The following is a 27,747-nucleotide window of genomic DNA, read 5'->3' on the forward strand; positions in this document are numbered from 1 at the left end:
TACAAATGAGAAGAAAACTAGAGAAAAATTTATGCAATTTATGTTCAGGTTCTCCGTTACCGCTTTTTAGAGGTAAAAAGATTAATTGGATTAATTGTTAAAAGATGAATTGGAGACGTGGCATAATCATATAAATTTAAAACAATGGAAAAAATGAACCAGACTTCACACATACAACTTTTAGAAAGATAAAAATATGTTTGTATTCAGAAGTCCGTATGACGAAGGACAAAAAAATCTTACAATGCTAGTGCATTTATTTATAGAAAATGAACATAAATTTTGAAACATAATTTGTTTATTTTTTTTATGTTTCGTCCCACATACCTCTTCAACGTCTGTGTGTCTGTCTGTCAACGTCTTCAAAATGAACACGGAGAATGAACACGTCGATTCCAACAAGCTGAGCGTTACTGAGCGAAGCCGCAGCTGCGTCCATAATATTTTTGTCTACAACCAGCCCTTGACAAGCGCGGTCGCGAGTACGGCGTGTTCGTTGTATATGCCTGGTAAGAGCCGTAACGGCTGTTCTGTTGTTTTTGTTGTTTACCGTGTCGCCCGAAACCTGTTTTTGTACGTTCGAAACCCTAACCGTCCTATGCAGTGCTCGTGAAACGTGTTAAGAATTGATCGTTTCCTCTTGTGCCTATAACCACATGGTCCAAGCGAAATTGTGTCTGCGGAACCTTTGCAAACCGTACCGTTCAAAGTATTATCTTCCACGGATCAGGGTACCGAGGAGATGCGGTTAGGTTAGCTGGGTGGAAGTGACAAGTGACGGCAGTGAACGGAGAATGGATGCGTTCCCTCCAATTTGATTCGTACGATCACCCTAGAGATTTGGATGGAAGAATAAAAGTAAATTCTGCATAGTGCTAGTGACAGTGGTGTGCTCTATTGCTACTAGTCTGTTGTTGTTTAGGAAATAGTTATCATACAATAGTTGTAACGAGCATCTCAATGCATCATAACTAAAGAAAAGTGTTAATGTATGCAATATATTATCGTGCTGCAGTCCAATTGTGGCAACTTGTTCAAAATAACAAAAGTAACTTTGTTTAGCTACCAGCCTAAAAGATGCATGCTTGCTTCATAGAGCATGTTGACCCTATTTACTCCAGAAACATCAATGACCTCTACCCACCCGTAGTAGTAGTGCTTTTGGTATAATAAAAAATCTACAATTTAAATGATAATCAAACCATGTGTACGCATTTGCCCTGATGAAGGGAGTGGACGGAAGAAAGGTCAAATATGCTGGCATCAATATGTTCCCGTGATACAGATGTGCTTATGATGCGAGTGTGTCTTCTTTTTCATAACGTGTTTGTCGTTAAATTTCAGCTCACTAATCCAGAGCGATTCATTTCCGTGGAATGCAGAGAAAGTACGTTGTTTCAACCAGAGCCACAAGAACATTAGCTTCTACAGATAAGCTATTGTTCTCAGAGTGATACAAAAAACAGTAACAGTAGTGTGTTAAGGTATGTACAAAAAAGTAAACTTAAGTGTTGCAAAACAACTAAGCTATGTTTAATGTTGAACTTGAGAATGGGTTTTAAAAAATAATGCCATGTTTGGAGGCAGTATGAATTTAAATATTGAAATACGTCTACGGCAACACATTGCGCCACCACTGATGACATCATTTGTGATGACCTTTTCGTCGAAAATTAATTCCAGCACCAAACTCCTCATGAGCCAAAACATATGAAAAAAAAACGTTTGAGTTAATTTAAGTGACTTTAAAATATCTTTCTTTTACTGTATCCCTTTTTGGTGTAATATTACCTTTCAAATTCCTCCTATGTATAGTCGATCATTTGAACGTTTATTTCGCTGTACAGCTGCGTTATTACCAATTGTTCAAATAACTCCATCGTAAGGTCGTATGAGATGTTTTAGAATTTCAAACATCTGATTGTTTTTTGCTCGCAACTCATCGATTTTCGACGAATTTCGGTTTTAAAAACGTTTGTACCAGATGAATCTGAGAGAGTATTTCACCAGTTTCTCTATTAGAGTTTTGTCTGCCAGCATAATAACAAATGCAATTATTGTTTTAAAAGCTTCCTTTTTTATGAAAGACGGTGTTTTGAACATGCTATGGCCGGTCATTGTTCACTTGCACCGTGATAAAACCGTCAAATTACACGACTCAACAACGTTCCCATCTGAGGTTCAACTATCGTATGAACCAAGTACCGCATCATTTTTCAAAACCTACAAAAATACAGCTAATATACAGCTCAAAATATAAAACAGTAGTAGCTGTCTGGTATGGTAACGTCCAGTAATCTGGATTCTGTTCCCTTAAAGTAAAATGATACTCAAAAATATATCTTTTTAAAGGTTGGCAGACAGTGAAGGTCTACGGCCGGTTAAACGTAGTCCGTTTTCAGACCTGTTGTCTGTTCATTGTGTGATACACTTTAAGGTTTCGAAACAGGTCACCAATACCTTTTTGTGGAATGGAAGATGTAGAGAGTGGATATTCTCATTAGGAACAGGTATTCTGTTTTTGGTTACTCTTTCTTACTTTTCATCTTAGTTTTTTTAGGAAAAGTTTTGGAATGGATGAAGGTACTGATAACTTTAAATGGAAGCTTCTACCACATTTATTACACATTTGTATATAAATAATTGTATTGTAAAAACTTAACCACACTCAAACCGGCCTCATTTAAACCATCTAGATCGGGAGGTGTACTTTTAATTGTGTAATAAACTTTCTTACCGAAAACGCTGAGCAATCTCGTTTCGATCGGGTGCATGCTGCGTTGCAAACTGTGCACAAAGGACACAACCGGTTGCATTAAATTGCAGGTGGTCTGAGCTAAATGTTTGCACGCATATTATGCAACCTACCGCCAGGGATACGATCGACCTGTTTTCGTTGTTTTGTAATATATTTCTGGAGCACGCTGCAACCATCTGGTGATGTATGCACTCAATACTGCAAGTTATGTATCAGTTGACTTGTTGAACTAACATAAAACAAAACTTTAACTCTAACATAGGCTCGTTTAACCTTTTAGGTACTCGACACGAATAGTTTTTCACAAGCAAATAGATCCGGTTTAGTATATAATACGTGTCCTAAAAGTGTCAGTTGCTGTGGTAAAGGGAAATATGATACGAATTTCCCCCCTTGGAGAAGACTTACAGCGAAATGACTATAATGTTTAACACTCGCTGTTTTGGCTTACATTAATGCACTACAAGCAGAGTTGGTAGTCAATGATTAATGAAAAGTTACTTTTTCAATGCAAAAATAAGGTAGTTGTTTAATAAATTTGATGGGATAAATTTATTAAAAATCAACTCTAAAATTCCTCGTTGAACTTCACCTTGGGCGGCTTGTTGTCTTAAAATAGACAATGTGGATGCATTTTTATATCCAATACACTAACAACGTAATCGAAACGACACAGATGAAGTACCTTGTGGCCCTTCGTTAACTACGGTAATTATAAATGTTTCCCTATTTTACGTTGATTTACTGCAGACTGCTAGTCAAAATACTTACTTGCTCAATGTTTTAGCCTCCGAGCAATTCGCTTGGTGCAACTTTTAAGCGAGCCTGTATTAAAACATTAGCATAGCAGTGACTAAAGCTACTAGTTCCGTACAGTGCAGTGATGTCATATCGTTCGGGTAACGAACCTATGCACCAGTATTAGCCAATTGTAGACAAACTAATCATAGTAGGTTCGGACGGCGCATTTTTGCGGTAGCCTTGTTGAGCTTTGTTGTACATTACTGATTTCGACAGCACTCAACCGCATCGTGAAACATGTGCTTAAATGTCATGAGAAAACTAGCATAAAAGTATAACATTACGATATTTAAAATATTTTAATAATTCTGCCAACCACCGATTATTAGGTGCTAAAGGTTCATCCTAAACACTTAGAGCACAAAACTTGAGATTATAAAGTTCCATAATTTTTTTCAATATCATCATCCTATGTAGACCTCTCGCATCCTCTCATATAGAAAGTTACTGGAGTTTATTTACTCAAATGCATTGTATCTACCATACGTAAACAGAATGACACACAAATTAAGAAATGTACTCCCCTCTTGACGCTCATTAACGCCACGTGTTTTACCGGCCTATTGACTAAACTAGGCTACCGTAGGCAAATATATCAGAAAAACGCTCTGTTACTAGTGATTATCTGCAAAGAAAATAAAACAAAGATTATTTTTACAATATTTTTTGACAACATGTCAAAGAAATGTTTCAAACTAAATACGAACTAAGATAAATAATTGAAAGTACTTTAAACAATTAGCAAGATTAACTGGGTTAAGTGATCAAATATTTCATTAATTTACTCAAGTCTAAGATCAGTGAATCGAACGATTTTTCTTTCTTCACCTCTCATGTGAAACAATGAATGATTTCCTCAATTTTCATTTCCAATTCTGAACGTGTTTCCTCTCCGTCAGTAAACCCATTCTTAAGTTTTTCGCTTGACCTCTCGCCGAAAACGTTTCCTGTACCAGTGGTTCTCGCTAGCTCTCAGACGATGGTGTTTATTTTTCCCTCTCCTAAAATGTGGCACCTTATTCGAGATTTCTGAAGCGGCAACTTGTGTGTGACATGGGCGATTTCAAGCCGGCCTTTGGGTATGTAATGGTTCCCAGCAACGCCACCAAGGTAAAAAGCGACGCACACCATCACAACCACTCACAAAGAGGCAAAGAGGGACATGGAAGAAAAAACTACACATTAAATGCAACCGACCGACCGGCCGCCTGCTTGTACCCCATGGAGCATAATTATGCTGACCGCATCGCAAGACGCCTGTAGAACGTGGAAGGAAATGACCACCGTTGCTTGACGAAGTGAGGGCTCTCGGTGCTGCGCGTGTGAGTAAAAAGCAAAGGGGCCAAAATACGGTCGTTCGTATGCGTGCATGGTCGCGAGTGAAAGGAATGAAAGCTGTGCACCACAAGAAGAGGAAAAAACAATACACACCATGTGTGGTGTTGTTTGTGTGAAGATTTTGATTTTTATTTTTCCTCAAAGACAATCAACCCTGCACACAAAGGGAACCCTAGCGCCAGCAGAGTGGTGACCCTCGATTTAGGTAATTCCCATCGCAAGTACGCACATACTAAGTACGCATCGAATCTCCCGCACCTGGGATTGCTTCTATTTTTATGCGGCCCGTTCGTGTCATGGCGAGACTTGTACGATCATACAAAACACACACACACACCGAGCAACATCGAGCTGCCCGGTAGCTACCCTTGCTCATGTAGGTTCTTTCGTTACATCCCTCGTTACAATCGATCTTATGCTGACAACAATAGCCGACGTCAACAAGGGGTTCTTCAAAAGACAACAGCGCGAATAGCTCAAGTTAGCTAGTGAATTTATAACATTTTCTGCTCCGCTGAAAAGCATGATGATCACGATACGCTGGGCAGGAAGTGGACGGAGAACGTTGTCGAGATGTACGAATAAGACACTGGTACGAGAACTAGCTTAAAAGCCGAAGCCTTAGTACGAAAAGTCCGATCGCTGTTTATGATTGTAGAGAATTACACTGGTCACCAGACCCGCGACCCGGGAATCAGTGGACCACGCGAATCAGCTGCAAGCACTACAGTGAACGCATTTGCATAATGTGTGGAAAATGTAATGTACGACGGATCATTACTAAATTGTGATTGCTGGAATAATGCTGCGCTGAGCAGTTTTTGCCGTTTTGATGGTAGTATGCTTCTATCTTGATGAGCTGTATAATTTTCTTAACATTTTATAACGCAGAACGATGGGGTTACTGCACATGCATATTCATGATTTTCGCTGGTCATTTCATTACCCAAGCGCTTTGTTTGATTTGTTAACGAAACAAAAACTAAAGAGGATTTTCAACTCGATATATTTTTTTTATTTTCTTTAACGCACTAGATTTGTTTTCTTAAGCAAATGCACCAGGTTTGTATTAAACGATTGACAATACTGAAGCGAACCATGATAATCAATCGCCTATCACTTTTGCCATGATGTTTCTCTTCTACTTTACATCTGATTGTAACGAAATTTTCTACACAAAGATCTGCTCCGAGACGCGCGCACGTTTGTAACACGAGAATTAAAAATAGCACACCGTCGTCTTAGACCAACAACAACACCATAGGGAAATAGCGAACCCAATGAAAATGGAAACCGTCGTACTCTCCTGTCGGTGATTTCTTCCTTTCAGCCAACGCCGTATCCGGTGGTAAACATAGTTGTGGTAAGCCTTGGCCTATGCTGTTGCGGTTAGTCCCAAAACGTGCCAAAGTTGAACGACCCAATCCCCTCGACGTGCTACAGGCACTGCAACAAGAGATTCAAATGCCCGAAATGCTTCCCCATTCAGTGGCTAAAATCGACTGCGATGACAAGACTCTACCGTTTTTTTTGGGCTCAATTAAAGACAACTAAATGATAAAATTCAGCCAATAAGTAATGCCGCAACTATACAAGGCCGTTAGATTAACGAAAATCGAACGACCCATATTTAACGCATAGCACAGTTTCATCCGGCTGGCGGAAGTTTTACTTCCGGTGTTGTGCATCCTTTCCGCGATGAAAACTTCCTGCTATTTACCTTGCTAAGTAATCCATCAGCCGAATGAATGGAATACATGCCCATATCCTGCTTTTACGAAAGTTGTTATTTTTGATAGCAAACTATAATTAAATATTTCAATCAAATTATTGTTATTTTATCTGTAAATACCATTGGACACGATTTTGTCCAAGGAGTTCTAAAATCCAAAAGCACAATTGAGGTAAATTTCGCTTCTAAAAATGTTCTTCTTATTCTTCTGAAAATGTTAAGCATCGAATTATTAAATCACAAGCAATTATTATGTCAATATCCTGCTACATTTAATTGTGATTAATATTTGTCTTATAAAAGAGCTGTTTTAACCAAGCTCAGCAATGGCAAACACTCTCAAACATGATATAACAATACTGATACAATATATTGAGCACGATAACGGTTTCAGTTACCTTATGTACGGTATGATGTTTTTTTTTTATTCAGTAGAAACTGACCGAATAGGCCGATTGATTAAAAAATTGTTAATTAAATTTACTGTATAACAGTGGTGTTGGTAAGCTTTACCGCTTCTAGCGATCATCTGTGTGACAGCTTTTTCGGTCGTCCATATGATCATTCAATGTCATAGTTCCAAAGTTACAGACCATCGTTACAAATGGTCATTTCTGAACGCATGACACAGAATTCCTGTCCCCGATCGCCATTGGACAGATGACAGATCGTTGTCATCTGTACCGTCATCAAAGTTTGGGCTCGTTGGACGGGTTCCTAATCAATAGTGCTTTTCCTTTTTGATCTATCTTCCTTAGTAGGCGGTTTAAATTTTGCGGTCATCCGATGTCAATCAAGCGTTTCCTGTGATGGAAGTTCAGCCATGTGTACGTTTCAAAGCTTCAATGTTGTGCTTTAAACGTTAACTCAGTTATGCAATCCAAACAACAATACGCACTGTTAATGGAATGCTGGGTCGATCGACAAACCAGTCCCCACTTTGCCAGTTTTGCCAAAACGGCGCCAAACTGTGATGATGTTACGCACAATAGTTTCACTTGTGCATTAGGTCGATTGTCTGTCGTTGCGAGCATTATTGCGTAACCAGTGTGCAGAAGCTCGCCAACCTTGACGCTCCAACAGCAGCAGCATTGAGATGTATATACGTGCGGAGATAGTGCGATAAGAATCGCAAGGTATCATGTGCATGCACGCAGTTTGCGTGCACCGTGTGGGAATACTCTGGACAATCTAGTGGAACCTAGTTGCACATCGTCAACACAAATGAAGGTTTCCACAGAATCATCAGCGAAGTCTCAAAACTGAGGACGAGTTTCAATATGCTTGTCCGGTTTTGTTGGTTTTCGCTCATGAACAACATCCCCACATCAATACTGGCGGCTAGAACTGGTCCTAAACACGTTTCATTGATGGTAGTAGAAGTGACATTTCAATCGACCTTGGAGACGGAGAGTTTATGTTTAGGCTTGGCTGGTACGGTACATTCCATTCTTCCACGCTTCCATAGCTGGCCAGTCCATAAATAAGGGTGTAGTTGTTTTTGTGAAGTGATGTACTAACGGTCTCACTGTAAAAAAAAACCCGTAATGTGTATTCGAACTGATGCGAGCAAATGTAGTATGGAGCGAAACAATTGTGTCTTGGCGGGGTCTTTTTAAACCTGTAGCCATTTACAACGCCTATTTAAAAAAAGGCAACAAAAGCGTACCTTGTTAGAAAGTACCTTCTTTCTTAACCCTAATCCATTGAATCTGAATCAAACAATTTGCGATGCTTTTATACTGTCAAAAGCAAAACAAACGATACAAAAGATTACAGATTGCATCAATAAAACGTGTATGCTTATTCAAATAAGATAACGTGCATGCACACAGCAACTGCACGGGCTACGTTAAATGCATTGTGGATGCATTGTGCGACGTGTTGCGATCGCTTCAATCATTAGACTGCTACCATTCCATTTCGTCAACTTTCACCGATGTAGCTGGCCGTTATGGGTGTTTGCAGTTGCCAACGGGGTGTCCATCCATTCGCAAAAGGGCATTTCTTATTAGGTCGTTTATCCATCGGGAATGAAAGTTTCGTTGATGTCGCCGTCTGTCTGGCCTTGATTGACGGTCGAGTTTCTTAAGTACGTTACAAGAGTACCGTTGGTTGTAAACGTCCATTTGTGGCTTCATTTCCATATCCTGACTTTTACCGCGATCTAAGCAAGAAAGAACGCATACAACATTTGCAAATCATACGCCAAATGTTGTATGTTTGTCACTAAAAATACAAAAGCATGTAGTGTAGCGTTTTGCCACTATTGTTTTGCACATTCATGTGTATTATTGAAATGTACTTCAACACGGTATGATTCCGTAAGATTATTACTACACTAATGCTGAATTAACGAAAGACGATGAATGCTATTGGCAAATCCACGGTCTACGCTCACCGGCGATGCAATCGAGCTTTAGTTTTAGATACATTCCACCGTTCCGTCTGAAGTACGTTCCGTAGCAGGTTTAGTTCCCTTTCCATTCGGCCGCTCTCTGCCACCACTTTTGATTTTCTATCATCTAACACCTTTATGGTTGTGTCTGGAACTGCAAGTTCAACGCAAACGCGAAAGAGAAAGTAAACCCTGGAGAGTGTGCAGTGTACTTTCCTACCAGGCAACATTGAAGCTGATCCCAGGCCTGTCACACGAAACGTTTCCTGTTTTATCGCACTACTTACATCTAGGAAGACTGTGAAACTGGCTACTACCAAGAGACACATTGAATTGTGGTTTTGTTGCTGTCCCATTCATCAGTATCCATGGCGGAAAGATATGGAAGTGATTTATAAGTTTCGGAGGCGGAAGAATATGTTTTTTGTGTTTGCATGCTTCGCTGAACTTATAAATACAGATTATTTAGCCTCGCAAGCTGGACATTTCAACTGCGTAGATAAAACACTTTTCCGGTGTGTTAGTTTTTTTACGTCGAAGAATATTAAAAGTATTAAGTGCTAATTAGCTTTTTAGTGTAAGGAAGTTGAATTATTCATATATTATAGATAATAGTTACTTTTATACACAGAATGTTTTGTATTTGAGAACGCAAAATACAATGTCTCAAGCAATCTTTACATTCTAGAGTCTAGACCATCAGCAATGCTATTGTATTTCATAGCGCCGTTTTGCCGCGTCGGGCATACCCTCGGTTGGGCATACAGTTTCGTAACAAGCATGAACATTTGCACAACTTTTGACGGTCGGCCAATCGACAGGCAGGCCTTTCACATAATATCGATGGGATAGTTTCAAGAACGTATGCAATAATGCATGCAGATTGGTTAATAGTTCCATTCTACTAGCAGACGTAGGTGTGCGTTGGATGTGCAATTAAGATGCTATTGTTTCTCTGCATGAAGTTTTCGCGCCTGCATCGCCGTATACAAGTTGCTTCTTTTCAAGCGTTCCAGCGCTGTAGCAAGTGTGCAAAGTTCAGCAGCCCAGGGGCGCTCACAGTGACCTATCCTTCACGCATGAGAGAATGTTGCTGGTGTGTGTATTTGTTGTTTTTTATATCGTGAGCTGATCTATGATTCATGAAAGGGAAAACTTAAAATGAAGAAAGATCCCCATCGACCACCTATCTACGATTTATCTACCAACTCATTTTTGTTGTTCAGTTGATGCATATTTCCTAAAGATATTTTCGAGTGCTGCATAGATTGTGCTTTTATGAATACTTAAGATTTCTCATAAAAAAACACCGAGAAAACATTCTACGCAACAGACACAAGGTAATCGCCTCTTATGTTAGCAACTTTCAACACAAAAATATGGCGTAATTTTTCCGTGTAATGTTGACAACAGATTTATTGCACACATAAACAAAAGTGCCGCTAGCGCATATTAAAACTTCCGACCATGCCTTGCATCGCTTTGATTGACTAAGACCAACTCTACGGTCAAAAGGTCGAACGTAAATAAAATGCTTTTATGAAAAGTTTGTTCACTTTCTTTTACTATGAACCGGCTTGAAAAAAATCCAACAAAACGGGTGGCCAACGTACACTTTACGGGTGGTGGAGTAAAAGTAATCTCACAACCTGAATCGTACACTCATTATGTTTCGACAATAAAAGGAAGGGAAAATTATCTTCTTTTTTTTTGGCAAAATTTACCCCATCCTCTCTGCTGCATCCATGCGTAAAGCAAAACAAAATGTCTTTGGAGGTGGTGAAAATTTCGAGCGCAATTAGACAACGATTCAAAGTTCACGGCTGACAAGGGGCTTTATGGAAGAAAGGACGGAAGTGGGGGGCTGTTATTCCCACAAATTGTTAACCCCATCCGAGATCGATCATTTCATATCTGTTGATTGGAGAAATTCTGATCCATCAGTGATAAATGATCAAAGATAGCGGAAATGAATGAAAATTTTGACACAATTCTGAGACACTTTCGACATGACAATAAGTTCCAAAAAAGCTGTGTGAACATTTCATTTTGAAACTTCATAATGTTATCAGATAAGTTGTACCAGTGATCTTCTAACGGTTTGCTGTTATAACATTGGTTCAAGTTCATGTCTCACGGTTAGTCTCTATGGACAGCAACCAAGTACTATCGAACGTACCTGCCTCCGATGCCAAAACAGCTTCGTTGAAAATCCCTAACGGGTTCGTGGTCACGCGTAACAGTTGGATTCAATCGTGGCACACCTTATGCGTTACACGGCGTGATCGTGCTCAGGGTTAGCACTGAATGATCGTGATCGAACAACACGGGATCGTTTTGACGGGAAGTTCTTTTTTTTATTAGCTTCCACTGTTCACTGTGTCATGTCCACTGTGCTGACTGACCGGATTACTCGCTGTCAAGTGGAGTGTAACGACAACAATTGAAACGTACCTGCCAACCCACCCACATCAACTGTGACGATTTTAAACGCCTATTCAGTAACCACTTCGTTCTGCAGGAATGCTTTTTTATCGAATTATTTTTCCGTTCATTCCTTGACTGGACAGACAGTTATATGATGTGCCTTTTTTACATGCATCGTAGCTAAATTCGCAAATCCGTTGGTGTTCCTATGATGATCAACCGCTCATTCGAAATAATTTAACGTTTTGGAAATAATTTCAATTTACGCTCTATTTTATAGTAGCATACAGATTCACTTTACGTCAATTGTAAGATATCAATATTCATACTTATGTTTTATAAAAAGTCTCTATAAAAATTCGCACAATGAGCCAAGACAAAAGTTCTACTTCCTTAACCACTTTCTAGGAATGAACGAAGCATATTTTAATCGAAGAAAATCACAGATTCGCTTACTAACCATTCCAACGGGAACGCTCACCGAATGGTAATATCTGCCTATATCAGTTCCAGTGGATCGTTTACTATGGCTTCATGCATATTTATTACGGTTTGTCAATTAAATGTCTACCGACGCCCGGGAGCCCATGGATTTTGATCAATGATATTTCATCGACGTCTGGCATGATTAAGCGTTTCATTTCTTTGCAACAGTTAGCCTATGTAGCACCCGCACCAGTTTGTCACAGCATAGGCTCATCACGGTAGCAGGGGCTTGATGTATTGTACACGTGGTTACAGCATTGTTCAACAGTCTGAGCGGCGCTTTTAGAGGCCAACTTTCTTCCATCCAGCTCCATACACCTTGCTTATTTACGCCCAAGGAGACATCACGGAAAGCTCTCACCTCTTTGATTTTTTTTTTGTTATTGTAGCATAGACTCATTCATTTTCCGTTTTCCAAGTTCCAACGCATACGAAGGTATTGATTTAAACAATTAGCATACCACCACCTGTACGGGGGCTGCTTGCTTGTACTTCACTGCGCACGACTTTCACATTTCACCCCAAAGGAGTAGTAGGAAAAAAGATCACCAGCAGTTCGCCAGCACCAAGCGAGTGTCCGAGCCAATGGAGAGATCCTGGAGCCAATTGTAGTACTGTGAAGATGGGTCCACATGCGCACCACTCGTACCGAAATCGCTCAAAGGTCTTAAATTACGGCTCACGTTACCATTGTCGGTGCCTTTTGTTATGTCCAGCGTACTTTCTAAACTGTGCGAGACGCCTCAAACGCCTATCACTTCCTCCGGGCAACTCGGCATGTGGGCTGTTGTAATGCAGTTTCCCACTTGTCGTTCGGATTTCTCGTTCGCATCCGATATCTAGTGTCCTATCACTCCCTAAGTGTGCTTATCAACGCTGCGAGAAATTGGCCCTCCAGGCAGCATCATTACATGCCACTAGCGAGTACAGCGATCGACACCGGCAACCGATGAAAAGCATCACTTGCTGGGTAATCAATCTTTTGAAAGATCAATTTTAGGTGATCAAGTATCGGAGTGTATCAAAGAAGAAAGCACAGTGAAGGGATGCTACAATTGTGCATCATTTGCGATTGCCGTCAATTGGCTATTGATGCTGCTGGAGTTGTATTTAGTGTTAGTTTCCTTCACTGTTGCGTACCGCACATTGTTTACAAACATGAAGACGGGTTAGTCCAATTTACTGCATATTACTGACATATCCCAAAGCACATTTGTACGGTTTGTTTGATCGGTACTGTCATGTAGGTCACTTCAGTAAACATATTCTGCAATCGATGGCGCATGAATGCAATCGGTATCATTTGATAACTGGTCCGAGTAGCACTGGCTAGTAATTATAGCAAACAACACGCAAATGCATTGCTGTCAGGAAGAGCTTCGGCAGGAAGAGCTCATACCTTGCGAAGTAATGCTAGTAGGAGAGCTGTCGATTTCATTACTTCACCGTACGTACAAGGTGGTGATATGATCGCATGTGCATTATCACTCCTGCATGATATGCGGAAAGCGGTAGGGGAAGGAATTTAAACTATGTCACACCATGACCAATGTAGGCGCAAAACATTGAAAATGTGTTTTACTATGTTCCCGTACACATGCATGAAACTGTATTCTGAGTAAATATTTTATTGCGACCCAGAAAAGGATGCATTGCTCTTTGTCGTAGCATGTTAAGCTGAAGCATGGGGTTGGATGAGAACGAACTTTATATCCGCGCCAATTAGGTCATTGTCTGGAAAAGTGAAATTGAATTTATAATGCATGGTGTTGCGTTCACATTTTCGTTTTCAATGTTCACGATGCGCCCTACGTTGCATACTGCAATCAACGTATGCATCCGTCAGCAGCAAAATGCATGATATTTTTAGTTAAAGCTACCAAACTATGTACAAACAAATCCTACATCACAAATGCAATAACCGAACCAACTGTTATGGAATAAAATTGCGTCAAATATAGAAACTTAGACTATCTTCCAACAGCAACGATGTTTGCTTTTTTCATCTACGCAGTATTATATCATTGCTTTAGCTATGGGGCAACTTTCTCCGATTTGTGTGCATAGGAGGCCGTTCACATTACAGTTGAGCCATGGAATTGACATTGGGGCACATGGATCGCTCCCGTCATGGTATGTGGTTAATCAGTCGATGATCGATCGGCCCACGGAACCTCTTTGCATCCGTTCAAACCGGCATACCCGCGGAAGCAGATAAACTAAAATGTCGGAAGTGGCTATGCATGATACTATGCAGCTAATAAGAAAATTACGCCACGAACAAATCAACACGATCAAAAATTGTCACATGCCATCTGCTGAGTACAGTTTTCGTTCTCTAAACATTTTTTTATTACATCTTTTATTCAAAATGTGTACATTCAACATACACTACTTCCTGCTTTGGTGTGATTCATGCTTTTGTTGGTAATTTCTGCATAAATAGAAGTTACTATATTCCATTCAGGTTAAGAACAAAAACTGCTCCAGCTGCGCACAGGCAGTGCTTGCGCAAAGGGAATGGATCCGTTAGCATGGCCGTTGAAAGATGGTAATGGATTAAGCAATGCCACTTTTTCACTTAAATCGACCAAACACTTCGTGAAGTATCGTGCAGCGTGTTGCGTGCATGCAGTGTACGATCCAGTATGGTAAGCTGATCAAAGATCCGTCCAAGCTAAACTCACCAGAATGGCTGGAAATGACTTTACCAGTGGGGTGTAAAGGCGTATAAAGGGTATGGGGAAGGGAGAACGAAGGGTATAAGCCTCTCCTATAACAAATGTAACGAATCGATTTGTCTAACGCATGTCTACACATCAACTTTCTCTGTTTTTGTTCATCAAAGAAAGTAAATGTAAAAAATGGAGGAAAGGGTCAATAGAATCTGAGCTCGAGATTGAATCACGTTAAATTTAAAAAAATATATTTTTAATGGATTTTATGTACTTTTTACTTATATCCGTTTGCATTCTATGTTCATGCCATACAGAAGATTTCATATCGTTTCATTATATAAATCAATATAACAGCTTACGCAGTTAAAAACGACCAGCTCTAATAGTAATTTTGTGACTAACAAAACCCATTATGGTAGAAGTTGCGTTACTGTCTCTAACCTCTTCATCATACGCGTGAACAGTTGAATCGCACGGTGCTGCTAGCTTTGACCTGTCATATCAGCTCTTCCGCTTGATTTGATTAAATTCTCCGAGACCAGCAGAGATGGTCTAAATTATGGAGATTCTTCTGGTGCATTTGTCCAGGGCTCGAGTCCAAGACGGACTCTAAACAAAATAAAGCATGCTCAAAACAAGGCAATCATTTAACATTTATCCAGCACCAATTAAGGCAAGTCCGCACATACTTGAAACAATGGTGAATGATCATATAAAGACTGATGTGATGCGTATGAAGTTTGTAATCAAGGAATAGGTAAATCCAAGTCAAGATGTTATCTGTGAATGGAACAGCAATTGAATCCAGTGCCTTAGTTAACCTGTGACTTCTTTAATTTAGACCATGCAAACACGATAACGGTTATCTTTATTCCGACCACGAAGCGATTCAACATGATGAAAAGTGTTCACGATGTCACTTTCCAAAAGTTGTTAATCAATCTTAAAGGATTCAATATTATTTATTACAATGATGGTTAGCAACGTTTCCGCGTTCAACGACTGCGGCACATTGAGAGATCCTAATCGATATACCACTTTTTATCTCCATTGCAGGTCATCTGCTGGTGTCGAGACATTAACCCCGACAATTTACTACATCTGCAGAGTGTGACTGTGTGCAGTATCGCAAACTCACCGTGATCTTTGGCCGGCAATCATCAACATTCCCTTAACAGATCTCTTTCAACATGGGGTGCGACTGTGAATCATGCATAGCAAAAACGCTACTATCCGTATTCAATTTTCTATTCTTTGTAAGTACATTTAGCGCGATCGTTTAAATATGCACTGGAAACGACCACTAGCAACGATGAACGCATCAATTCGAGCTGATCAAGCTTACCAATATACTAATGATTTTTATCGAACGATATTTTAGGTCCTAGGAACAATTGTGCTCGGTGTGGGCGTATGGCTAGCCACAGATAAAACATCGTTCATAGCGTTACTGAAAATGGTCGAAAACGATCAGCTCGAGGTAAGTAAATCGTAGCACCTTTCACTACTCGTACTGCCAATTGCAATACCTGAACGGAATACAAAATTTGTCTGGCACGACACGCCTGGCGTTCTATGGCGCTGCATCATCGGTCACACACAGTTGTATTAATTCGTCAATTTAAATTCAGCATTTGCTCGATGCACGCACCGTTTCGAAACCATACTGGCGTATATTTACTTCTTTTTTTTTTTAATTCTATGCAAGCCCTTGCGGACACCATATAAGACTTCAAAGAAGACTATATTTTTTCGTTCAGTGATTAATTGCACTTCGATGCTAAAACGCATTGCATCACCGAGTGTAGCTGAGAGGTGCAATATAACTTCTAACGTTCGTTGAATCGAATTTGCATCCGGTGTGCGTTGGCGTTTTGAGTTAAAGTCATAGAAACGTAGGCAAAACTAAGTAGGAATTGGCTGATAGTGGGAGCGGTAGTGACACTAACTTACAATCATAAATTATTCTTGTTTATTAGTCGGTTCTAACAATATCGACTGCATTAAATTTTACAATTGAAATGCTAAAGTAATTTAAAGTAAGTAAGCTTACAATCGTATTTTTTTACATTTTCACTATATGCAAAGCTACTTACTAAAGTTGTTACTACGGCAATACAGCAGTTAATACGACGCAAGCGAGGTCATTGACATCGCCACATGGCACATTCGAATAGCAGGTGGACTTGCACTATTTGCCGTCAAGACATTCGGACACATAATTGCATGGTTAATTATAAATTCATTCGTAGCAATTGCATGTAGAAACTTTATGATGGCCAGGTTTTCTTTACGTCTAGACATGGCAACTTATCATCAATTTTAAATCATACTCCGACGGCGCCTATCACCTGATTGAGAGACGAAGAGTTCATTACAGCACCTCAATGCAACGCAGTAAAAAAGCGCAAGATTTTTTATATTCTATAAGCAAGATAAATATTCCCTGTTGGTAATGAGAATTTCATTTTTGCTTGGATGATAAAATTTACTAAAATACATTCAATATATCACAGTACAAAGTTTATTATATTCCGTCGACAATCGTTGATCATAACACTGGCACATCATATATACTCTGCTCATAGAAGAAAAAAATGATGCCCTTCTACATTCACGCATGCAAACGCATCAACCCATCATCTGCAGAGGGGTTTAATTTGTACAAACATCAGTCACACTCGGAGCCATTGCAACACGGCTTACATGTGTACGATTAAGTGACACATTGTTTGTTAATTAAATAAACGAGACATACGTCTTGCATATGCCCACACTGTTGCCTCGGGATCACTTTGAAGATCGCACGTGGGATGAGAAATCTGTGACTAACGTGCTTACAGAGGTGTTTATGGTTAGTAATACAAGTTATCTTATCACTTTCTTCCTTTTCGTTTACAGCATTTTACGCAACCGGCAGTTATAGAGCAGCTAGCTTATCTGCTGATTGTAATCGGATCGGTAATGTTCTTCCTCAGCTTCCTCGGATATTGTGGAGCGATACGCGAAAGCCAGTGCCTTCTAACAACGGTATGTAAACAGAGAAATGCGGATTGAAGATAAGGAGGTTTTAAACGACTACCAAAATGGTCACCCCGTCCAATAGGTTCATCCCTTTAAACGGTTTATGGTCCATGCTATAGGTTCATCCTTCTCCTGTAATATAGTGTGTACTTATCGTGTTCCAAAAGACACATATCATGTTTTACAACCAGCTATTTCACGCACTGTTCTGCGTTTAACCTTTGGACGGGACACGTTATTAGTTGGGCAAATGATCCGTTTATGTCGCGTTTTGTTACACTGGGTACACTATTTTACATTTCAAATATCGCTTTTGTCATGCTCAAGCAAAAATAAATCAACTTTTAATGATAATTTTCCGGTAAGAAACCATTTAAAAAACCCATTATGCGAAATAGGGCCATTAAACAAATTTTCTTCTAGTTAAACGTTTACGTTTTTAACGCTACTAATACATAGCAAGTGATTCTTCGTAACCGTGTTAATGAGTAATGTTAATGAACGGCTCAGTTTAATATACTGCAGCATGGCCCATCATTTTTAGCATCATGCTCGACAATTGGGCATTGAATAGTTAGTTGATCTGATCGTTATGTTTTTTGGGCTCTACGACCCACTTATGTTAGGTAATAGGCGCTCTCGTGCAATGAGTGTCTGTTGGCATTCGTTTCATAGTCCGGTAGCGTCCAATGTGTTACGGTTTTGTAATGTTGAAAACGAAAGTAGTGGATGGCAGTAGTTAAAGTTTCTTTGCCGACGATTCGCTTTTTTTATATTTGTTGTATATGCATCGTTGCGCACACATGGCTTTACGTCATGTGCAAATGATGGCCTCATAGATAGAAGATACGGCTGGTATAGCAGCATCCACTAACGATGATGAGTCAATTTTACATTTTTTCTTAAGGAGTGCGTGAAGTATAAAATGTGTGTATGTGTGTTTTTTTCTATACGTTTCACCAGTTTTGTTTTCCCTTGCACACCACACACACATAATTTAATTTGAATGTTATAATATATTCAATAATTTAAACGTAATCAGTTATGCAAAGGGTAAAATGTTCATTGCATAATTTAATATACTTTCACCTAATAGTAACAGGAGCAGAGTAATAATAATAGTTTGCTTCCTTCCTTCTTTCAATTTTTCGGAACAACCGTAGACCGCCAAAGCTTGCGTTAAGCCACTAATGTGCTTTTTGTGACGGATTGGTCTACCCCATAGCTGGAGAGCACATGAGATTTGAACCCATGACGGGCATGTTGTTAAATCACACACTTTACGGCTGTGCCACGGGATCAACATGCGCAGATAAATAATAGTCATAGTGTTTTCTAAACAAATTATTTTTTACCATCCATCCCACAGTACGGCCTATTTTTGCTGGTAATTCTAGTAGCAGAGGTGACGGCCTTTGGACTAGCAGCAGCGTACAAGGATCGTGCGCGAACAGAAACCAAAAACTACCTCCAGACCACGATCTCGAATTACTACACCAGCAACGATCGTAACCAAACCGATGCAGTGACGTTAATGTGGAACTATATGATGTCGGAACTGCATTGCTGCGGCGTTGACGACTACCGAGACTTTGCTTTGTCTGAGAAGTGGAACGAAAGCAAACGGGATAAGATTATACCGACGGCTTGCTGCGTACAAACGTCCCTATTCCAGCCGCAAGACAAAAACTGTCCCTTCTCGCCAACCGATTCGAACAGCTACTTTAAAAAGGTGTGTGTTTGTTTTATTTTACCGTTTTACGACAATGGCTAAAGTATTGTCCTTCACCTCTTTCAGGGATGCTATAATGCGCTAATAGACTGGATCATGTACAACCGCAACCTGGTCATCATTGTTGCCATAGGAGTCGGATTAACGCAGCTGTTGGCGATTTTCCTGTCCTTCTGTTTGTGTAAATCGATTGAAAAGTATCGAGGAATGCGATTGTAGGTTTGTGTCGTGAAGCGAAGCACGATGCTACAGTACAACATCATCATCACCATCACCATCATCGTCACATTCTTGCATCACGGACCAGGCAGTGCCTCACTGAATTATTTTCATAAACAACGGAAAAGTGCACTTTTGACGTGAAAGTTAACAAAAGAACGATTTTTTCTGCGATTACTCCTTTGTTTACATACAGAAGGAATCTAGAAGGAATCTCTTGGAAACCTTTAACATTAACGCGAGTCTCAGAACAGTCTTGAACCCATGTTCAAGGTGGGTTGTCAATTAATTTGCAACCATTACAGTAATTACAGCCCGTGTGGATCGGTACGAACAGAAAATTAATAAACGGTTTATCGATTTGTTTCGCCCAAGCCATTATTAGATGCAGATGCACATCTTTACGGCGAATTTCGACTAGAGCTATAATTTAATTCATATTTACTTTTTCTCTATTTCCATTCTTCCTCGTATCTAAAGCAATAATTTGTTTCTCAAATTCCTTCCTTTGTTAAGTTACGTGTTTTTAAGAAATGAAAAGTAAAATATAACGATGTATCATAAGAAAATCATGGTAGTTTTGTGTATTTATTTATTTTTGTATTTTGTTTTTTCTTTTCATAATACGATACAGAAAAACGTAATCATTGTAATCAACAGTTTAATTTTCATAGTCCAAATACTGCTTTTCATATTCCATATTTGTTTCTATTATTATAAAAACCCGTCTCTTATTGCAAAAACCGCATCTCCAAATATTCAAAAATGCTTTAATTCTTCAGACAAAACTTTGAACGAACTGTTACAACTAGGCTGATGTTATCACCAAAAATTAATGATTTAAATGCGTTGATCTCTTTCACCCTTTCCCTAATCTTTTCTCTATTTAATATTTGGAAATTAAAGATATCATACAATGATTACTAAACTAATGCTTGAACAAGTTATATTAAACAAGTACAGTAGAACGTCGATTTTCCGGGGACTGATTAACCGGCGGGCGGCTTAACCGTGCGCATGAATTTGACAGTTGGTCTGTCGTAGCGAACATTTTCTACAATGAACCGATTAGCAAATACATTTGTTTTGCAGCAATCTAGTGTCTAGTGATACTTTTTGACTGGATGTTTGATAAAAGACAATAGTTAAATCTATTATTATTGATTCAAAAAATATTCTACTAGTGATTAATCGATTAATTTTATGTGAATTTAGAATAAAACCAGTGAATTTTAAAAATTTTATAGGAATTTGACATTTCTTGGACCATTATCCGTGGAAAACGATTAACCGGCATCCGCCTGGTCCGAGCTGCCCGGATAATCGACGTTCTACTGTAATATTATTGACAATAATAGACTAACATTTGTTCAAGTCTGGACCCCTAAACCCCTTCTTCTAAACGATGGCTTTGTACTGGCTTATGTTTACTCATAGCAGGATAGGCAGCAAGTTATGAGCCGGTGTGCCTTTCCTTTTATTCGGCTCATTACAAACTGTGCCACTACGGTTACCATAAACTATTTGTAAATAGTTGCAAATAAGTTAATAACCGCAATGAGGGTGACCTGGTGGTCTATTTGATGGGCGTGACAGTTGAAACAAGGCCAGACGATATCGATTTCCATCCGACATGTTCCTTCCATGACAAGAACGGATCTTCCGGCTTCATAGTACTTAAGGAAATTTGTATAATAAAACGGTATTTTTTGTCCGCCCTAAACAAATTATTCAGTTTGCAAAGAGCTGACTCTCCATGATTTATGGCTTAACTGATAACAATACTGTGTTTGAACGGTCATATTTTTTAAGCTATAAATTGGACACATATACCATAGCTACACTACATATAAATTAGCAAGCTTAGTTACAAATTTAGTGAGGAACCTTGTATCTTTTTGAATTTGCATTCTACAGTTTTATAATCGAAATCTTCACAATTAAAGGAAAGAAACTTATCGGCAGACAATTCATGATCACAAACAAAAAATAACCATTAATCCGATGAACCATATTTGCACAATCAAAATATTGATAACCAAACAATATAATTTATTGCTCGATATCATGTACTATCAGGATGATCTAACGACAACTGTTCAAGTGTGTCAGATAATAGACCAGTCGTTTCCAATATATTGTCAAATGTTGAGCGGCTCACTCTTCTTAATCTAATCTTTTTTATCACCACACTCTATCTGAAATAATGCAAACAAAACTACATGAAACAGCATTCTATTCTCCAATGAATGAACATGTAACGAATTGGCTCCATAATGAGCTTTCAACTTTAAGCCTTTGCCTGTTGACCAAGATAAGATACTGCAAAAACCCTTTCGTCATTAAGGCATCCAACATTTCATATAAATAGCTGATACCGTTGACAAACCTCGAACCGATCGGTCGATTGTATACTGGGTTCTTAGTGATGAAGAAATTTCGTGCATTCACCTGTAGTGCACTGCTGTTATCGGCCCTTCTGGCCGTAACACCGAGTGTTGTTCAAGCACGTGGCATAGTGTCCGGACGAGCGTTTGACTCCTACCGACTGCCGAATACCACGGTCCCAACGCACTACACTCTCCGCCTGGATACTGATATACACCGGGAAATCTTCGACTACACTGGAAATGTTCAAATTCGAATAAACGTACTGGAAGCGACCGACCAAATCGTGCTACACAGTTCGCGTAGTGAAATTACGCATGTGCAGCTCAGGAATGGCGTAGGATTAAGCGTTCCAGTGAAAAATTTTGAGTTGGACGAAGACAAAGAGTTTCTTGTGGTTAATGTTGGAACGACGTTGCAGCCTAATACTGGCACCTACACACTTGAGATAGATTTCACCAACAGTATCGCTCGTAACGATCAGGCCGGTTTCTACCGATCGTCTTACGATGACGAAAACGGTGTTAGACGGTAAGATTGTGGAATGTCAATGGAAAAACAATTAACAGAAATAAGATTAATGTATTCCCATTGCACTCCCCCCCTGTAGTTATCTGGGACTTACGCAGTTCGAATCGGTCGATGCAAGAACATCCTTTCCGTGCTATGATGAGCCCGGAATAAAGACAACTTATGATATTCTTATCGTTTGTGGCATCGACTATCACGCCCGCTCAAACGCACCACTGCGCGGGATCCAATTGCTAGAGGGCGGCAAAAAGCTTTCCACATTTGCCACGACCCCTCGTATGCAAACGTATCTTGTTGCCTGGTTGGTGTCCGATTTTAAATACGAACGCGAGGTGTTAACTGACCCACAACTGGCCATCGCTTCATGGTCCAAGCCCAGTTCGGTACATCTGCTATCCTATTCCGTCGATGCTTCCAAGCGCTTTATGCGTGCCATGGAAGAGTACTTCGATCAGCTTTACAGCATGTCCAAGATTGACAATGTGGCCATCAAAGATGAGGACTACGCTGCCGGAGCAATGGAAAATTGGGGTCTCGTGACCTACAAAGAGTCTGCTATCTCGTACGGACCAGAAGATGGTGAGCAACGACAGGTTGGCGTCGTAACGATCGTTGGCCATGAGTTCACACATCAGTTCTTCGGCAACCTGCTGGCACCGAAATGGTGGAGCTACCTGTGGCTAAACGAAGGTTTTGCTAGGCTCTATCAGTACTACCTCGGAGCGATCGTACGTACTATTCACCAAAACCAACTGCGCTCAATTTTCGTTAACACTGCTTTCCATTTTCTTATGCAGAGTCACCCAGAACTGCAACTTCGAGAGCGCTTCGTAACCGGACCATTCCAGACCGCACTGAGGGCGGATAATTCGCTTACTGTTCGCCCCATGACGTACTACACGGAAACGCGCCCCAGTATCAGCCGTCTTTTTGATAACATTGCATACGACAAGTCTGCGTGTGTGCTCCGTATGATGAACTACGCACTGGGCGAGCGCACTTTCCAAAAGGGGCTACGGTACTACCTTCAACAGAAGTAGGTTCTAACGATTTTTCTGGAGAAATCCACGCGATAGCAATGTGCATTTCAGATACTTATTCAACGATATTACCCATTTGTAATTACAGCAAAGAGCGTGGTGTTGTCGAGGAATCCAACCTATTCGACAGTCTCGAACAGGCCGCAAAAGAAGACGCTGTCCTTCCTATTTCTCTATCCATACACGAAATTTTTGGCTCCTGGTCACACCAGCCAGGCGTTCCACTGGTAAAAGTTCGCCGTGATGGCAATGAATATTTGTTTACACAGGAACGTTACATCGCGAACACTCCTCCGGAGGAACCATTCGAAAACTCGTGGTGGATACCCATTTCCTTTTCCACTCCGTCCAACAATGCCTTTGAAAAATTACCTGCATTCTGGATGCCCCCGAATGTCTCAGAGGTAGCGTACACAATTGAAACTGTCCAGGATGAGGTGGTGTCGTTCAACCCTCACTCTACCGGTTACTATCGAGTAGAGTACGAAGAAAGTATGCTCCGAGAGTTGATCGAGCGAATTAACAAAGATCATACTGGCTTCGAGCCTGCGACACGTGCTCGCCTCATCGACGATACTCTGAACATTGCACAATCACGAGGTGGCAATTATGATGTGGTACTTCAGCTGCTGAACTATCTGCAACGCGAAACTGACTACGTGCCCTGGGCTGTGGCGTACGAAAATTTGCGCCACATGCAGAGCATGTTGCGAACGAACGAAGTCGTGTCTCAGTTACTTGAAAGATTTATAGAAAAGATAGCCTCTCCGCTGCTGGAAAGGTACGGTGGTGTAGACCACCGTACAGGGGAGTCTGCATCAGTCGAGGAACTACGAACCATCGCCATCGATCTGGCGTGTAGTGGTAGTCAATCGTGCAACGATGACGCACAAAGTGCAGTTCGTTCTCTGGCAAGCAAGAAGCACTACACGATGGAGGATAATGCATTGTTGTGCCATGGACTGCAGCATTCAAACGCCGAACAACGCAAAGCATTACAAGCACAGTTCTCCCAAGCGCTGAGCGATAAAAATCTTGACAATCCTTCAGCTAAACATTTCCTGCATCAATCACTTAGCTGCTTGGGTGAGGATATGACGAAGGTGCAATCGTTTGCCAAATATTTACTCGCTCTTAGCGAATCTGATCGTACCAAAGCACTTCATCGCTTACTTGTAGAGTTGAATGTGCCGCTTGCAGAAATCGTACAATCGCTACAATCGGAACTATCGCAACGTCGCAGGTATGTATCACATCACGAGTCATTAAAAACGAGATCAAGAATAATTTAAAATAATACCGCTTATTTTTTCTTTTCATTCTTACGCACAGCAATTCTGTTTACTACAAACACGGACCCAAATTAATCTTTGAGATAGCTCGTTACGTCACAGACCCTGCGGATGTACAGCTACTGAGCTCTGTCGCTTCTTCTTATGACTCTTGGGTAGCTTCCGAAATCGAACAGCAAGTGAACGCTAATCTTAATTGGGTAGAACAGAACGTCGAACCATTGAAAAACGCCCTCACACGATATTTCGATGCCTAATATGTGGCTTAATATATATTAAGGGTTGAAAAACGAATAAAACGACAGTTTGATAATCCGTCATGTATGTGTTCCAAGACCATTATCATTATATTTATCTTTCAAGTACTATAGTACACATCTCCACCGAGTGATCTATTGCAGTGGTCTGCAACATTTGTGGTCCGTAGCGTTAACTGATATTCTCCGCGATATCTTTGATTTTTTTAAACAAAAACTTAACAACACATATCGTTTCAGTTTTTCCCACAAACAAGATCACATTTTCAACAGGCATACCTAGAATAATATTCAATATATTTTTAACCCAATGTATTTTCAAACACAAGTGGTCCGTGGTCCTAACATGGTTGGAGAGAATTGATCTATTGAATGGAAGCACGTAGCGTTGTAGAAACTGACTGTCCAGTTGCATGGTACTGATAAGTTTCGGAAGCCTATATTGCGTAGCCATGATTGCGTTGGTCGTTACGCCAAGTAGAAAAAATGTGTATCTCATGGTATCAGGCAAACAATCCCTAGGACGCAATACTATCTTACTTTAGACAATCATCTTATCCTGCATAATTGCCAGCTACTCAATTGACGTAAAGTATTTCACGTATCAGTTACCGATAATGCCTCGCCTTGTCATGTTTCTGAAAGCAGAGGATCTGCAATAAAAATGCTCCGTACACTTTGACCATTAATTGCAACCTCAATGTTATATCACGTACGTATCTCATTCTTCTTCGTGTACGGTTAGTATTCGCTAACTTGATGCTTTTTAACTGGATGCTCGCTAACTAGGTTGGATCAATGTGCCTACATAGGCTACAGGTGGTTCCTTAGTTCTGATTTTGGTAACCATGTGTATCAAGTCTTCTATGGAGATTGGCAGATAGGGCAATAGTTAGAGTTGTTAAGGACTAAAATATGGACGATGGTCGTAAGCAAACAGGCAGGCAGCAAACGAATGCGGCCCTCGTGCAGCGTTTGGTGCAACACTACAAGCAGCTAAGCCGACAGAAGTTTCTGTGCCGCCAGGAGCTGCTCAGCGAGCCAGCGAGGCAGATCACGGTACTATCCAGTCCACCCGTACCGGTAAATAGGGACGATCCTCTCGATCTTCTAGAGCTGATACTCCACAAACGGTGCCTGATGAAGGTTTCGACACACCCCAGCAAGCGGAAGATGGCCCCGGTTAACGGTGTAAAGAAGCCGCTCGACCCCTCGACGGTCAAGCAGGGCAGACGGTCGGGGATCGCTCCGCTGGATCCGTGTTATAGTCCGCTCCTGCTGACGTTTAACCGCTCAGTGCAGAGGAAGAATATCTCGGACACGCTCATATCGCCCGTCAATATTGTATTGTTGTATTGTTGTATGGTGCTGGATTATTTTAAGCTGCACGATTTAAACGACATCTTTGACGATTGCGCCAATGAGGCGGACACGCCCGTTTGTAACGTGAAGGAGGACCAGGTGGTTGCCACCAGAAACGTCAATCAATAGCATGCTGTTTGGGGAGTTTGTAGCCTACTCGCCTGTGACGAATGTTGTGCCCAAGCAAATCCAGACGAGTGAAGATCATTTATTTTTGAAAACGTCAAGAAGTTTATTTTCTACTTTTCTACTTCTTAGCGATTTATCTTCTGTAAAATACAAATACATATTTTTGTCTTTTTAAAATGAATGTCTTTTTAAGGCGAAAGGGTCTCTTTAAGCTGCCTGAGATTAGGTAAGTTTTCTTTTTCAATAGCAGTTCACAAAAATATAGGTCAATTGATTCCGGATTATTCCCGTGGTTTCTCAGGATTCTCCAAAGTAGTGATGTGCAATTCCGGTTATTGTTAGTCCGATTACGACTCCGGCAAAATTCGAATCACTAATTCCGCTCGGAGTTGAAGTCGTATGAAGTCGCCCGGAGTTGCCCGAAGTTGTTTGGAGTCGTCCGGGGTCGCCCGGAGTTGTTCGGAGTCGTCCGGAGTCGTCTGGAGTCGTCCGGAGTCATTCGGAGTCGTCCGGAGTCGTCCGGAATCAACTGGCGTCGGAATCGTCCGGAGTCCGTCGAAGTCATCCAGAGTCGAACGGAGACAACAGAAGCAGTCCGGTGCAATGTGCTTGTGAACAAGCATTTCATTTCGTTGAGTTTTTTTTGTCTTTCACTTTGCTTGTACACCTCGTTTATAGGCCTTTGTTTCGAAGGCCGACTCCGACCGACTCCGGAGGACTTCGACTCCAACTGATTCCGGATAACTAAAACCTCAACAACTCCGGCCGACTCCGGACGACTTCTAATAACTCCGAACGATTCCTAACGACTCCGGACGACTCCGTATGACTCCGACTCCCAACGACTCCCAACAACTCTGGACGACTCCGTACGACTCTGGATGTCTCTGGATAATGCTGGGTGGACCTACCTTCCGGAGTCGATTCCGAAATTATCCGAGTAGGATCGGAGTCGATTACGGATTTTAGCCAACTTGACCCATCTCTAGTTCAGACTGGCTTTTCCAACCACCACAGTGAAAAAGTTGTTGTCTGGAAAAAATAAACTTTTCGACAGTTGTTTCAAGTTACATGCATTCTTGATCTACTTGCTCATGAAGGCAAGAATTGCGATACCAAGAATTGATCAATGGATTACTGTTGCCACTTGAAGGT

At 40.6% G+C, this 27,747-nt stretch overlaps 2 protein-coding genes across 2 annotated transcripts; both read left to right on the top strand.

Annotated features, from left to right (window-relative positions):
- Positions 1-407: 407 nt before the first annotated feature.
- LOC120948554 (tetraspanin-9) lies at positions 408-20,162 on the top strand. Its single transcript, XM_040365001.2, has 7 exons — positions 408-509; positions 1,345-1,484; positions 15,675-15,874; positions 16,000-16,098; positions 17,520-17,648; positions 19,012-19,374; positions 19,441-20,162. Exons 3-7 carry the CDS (start codon positions 15,809-15,811, stop codon positions 19,591-19,593), a joined length of 810 nt encoding a protein of 269 aa, XP_040220935.1. The 5' UTR covers positions 408-509; positions 1,345-1,484; positions 15,675-15,808; the 3' UTR covers positions 19,594-20,162.
- Positions 20,163-21,976: 1,814 nt separating this feature from the next.
- On the top strand, positions 21,977-25,164 carry LOC120948553 (aminopeptidase N-like). The gene is made up of 5 exons (XM_040365000.2): positions 21,977-22,512; positions 22,592-23,240; positions 23,310-23,548; positions 23,641-24,795; positions 24,885-25,164. The coding sequence occupies exons 1-5, from the start codon at positions 22,022-22,024 to the stop codon at positions 25,099-25,101; spliced, it is 2,751 nt and encodes a 916-aa protein (XP_040220934.2). The 5' UTR covers positions 21,977-22,021; the 3' UTR covers positions 25,102-25,164.
- The last annotated feature ends 2,583 nt before the right edge of the window (positions 25,165-27,747 follow it).

The sequence above is a fragment of the Anopheles coluzzii genome, chromosome 2, assembly GCF_943734685.1.
Source record: "Anopheles coluzzii chromosome 2, AcolN3, whole genome shotgun sequence".
NCBI lineage: Eukaryota > Metazoa > Arthropoda > Insecta > Diptera > Culicidae > Anopheles > Anopheles coluzzii.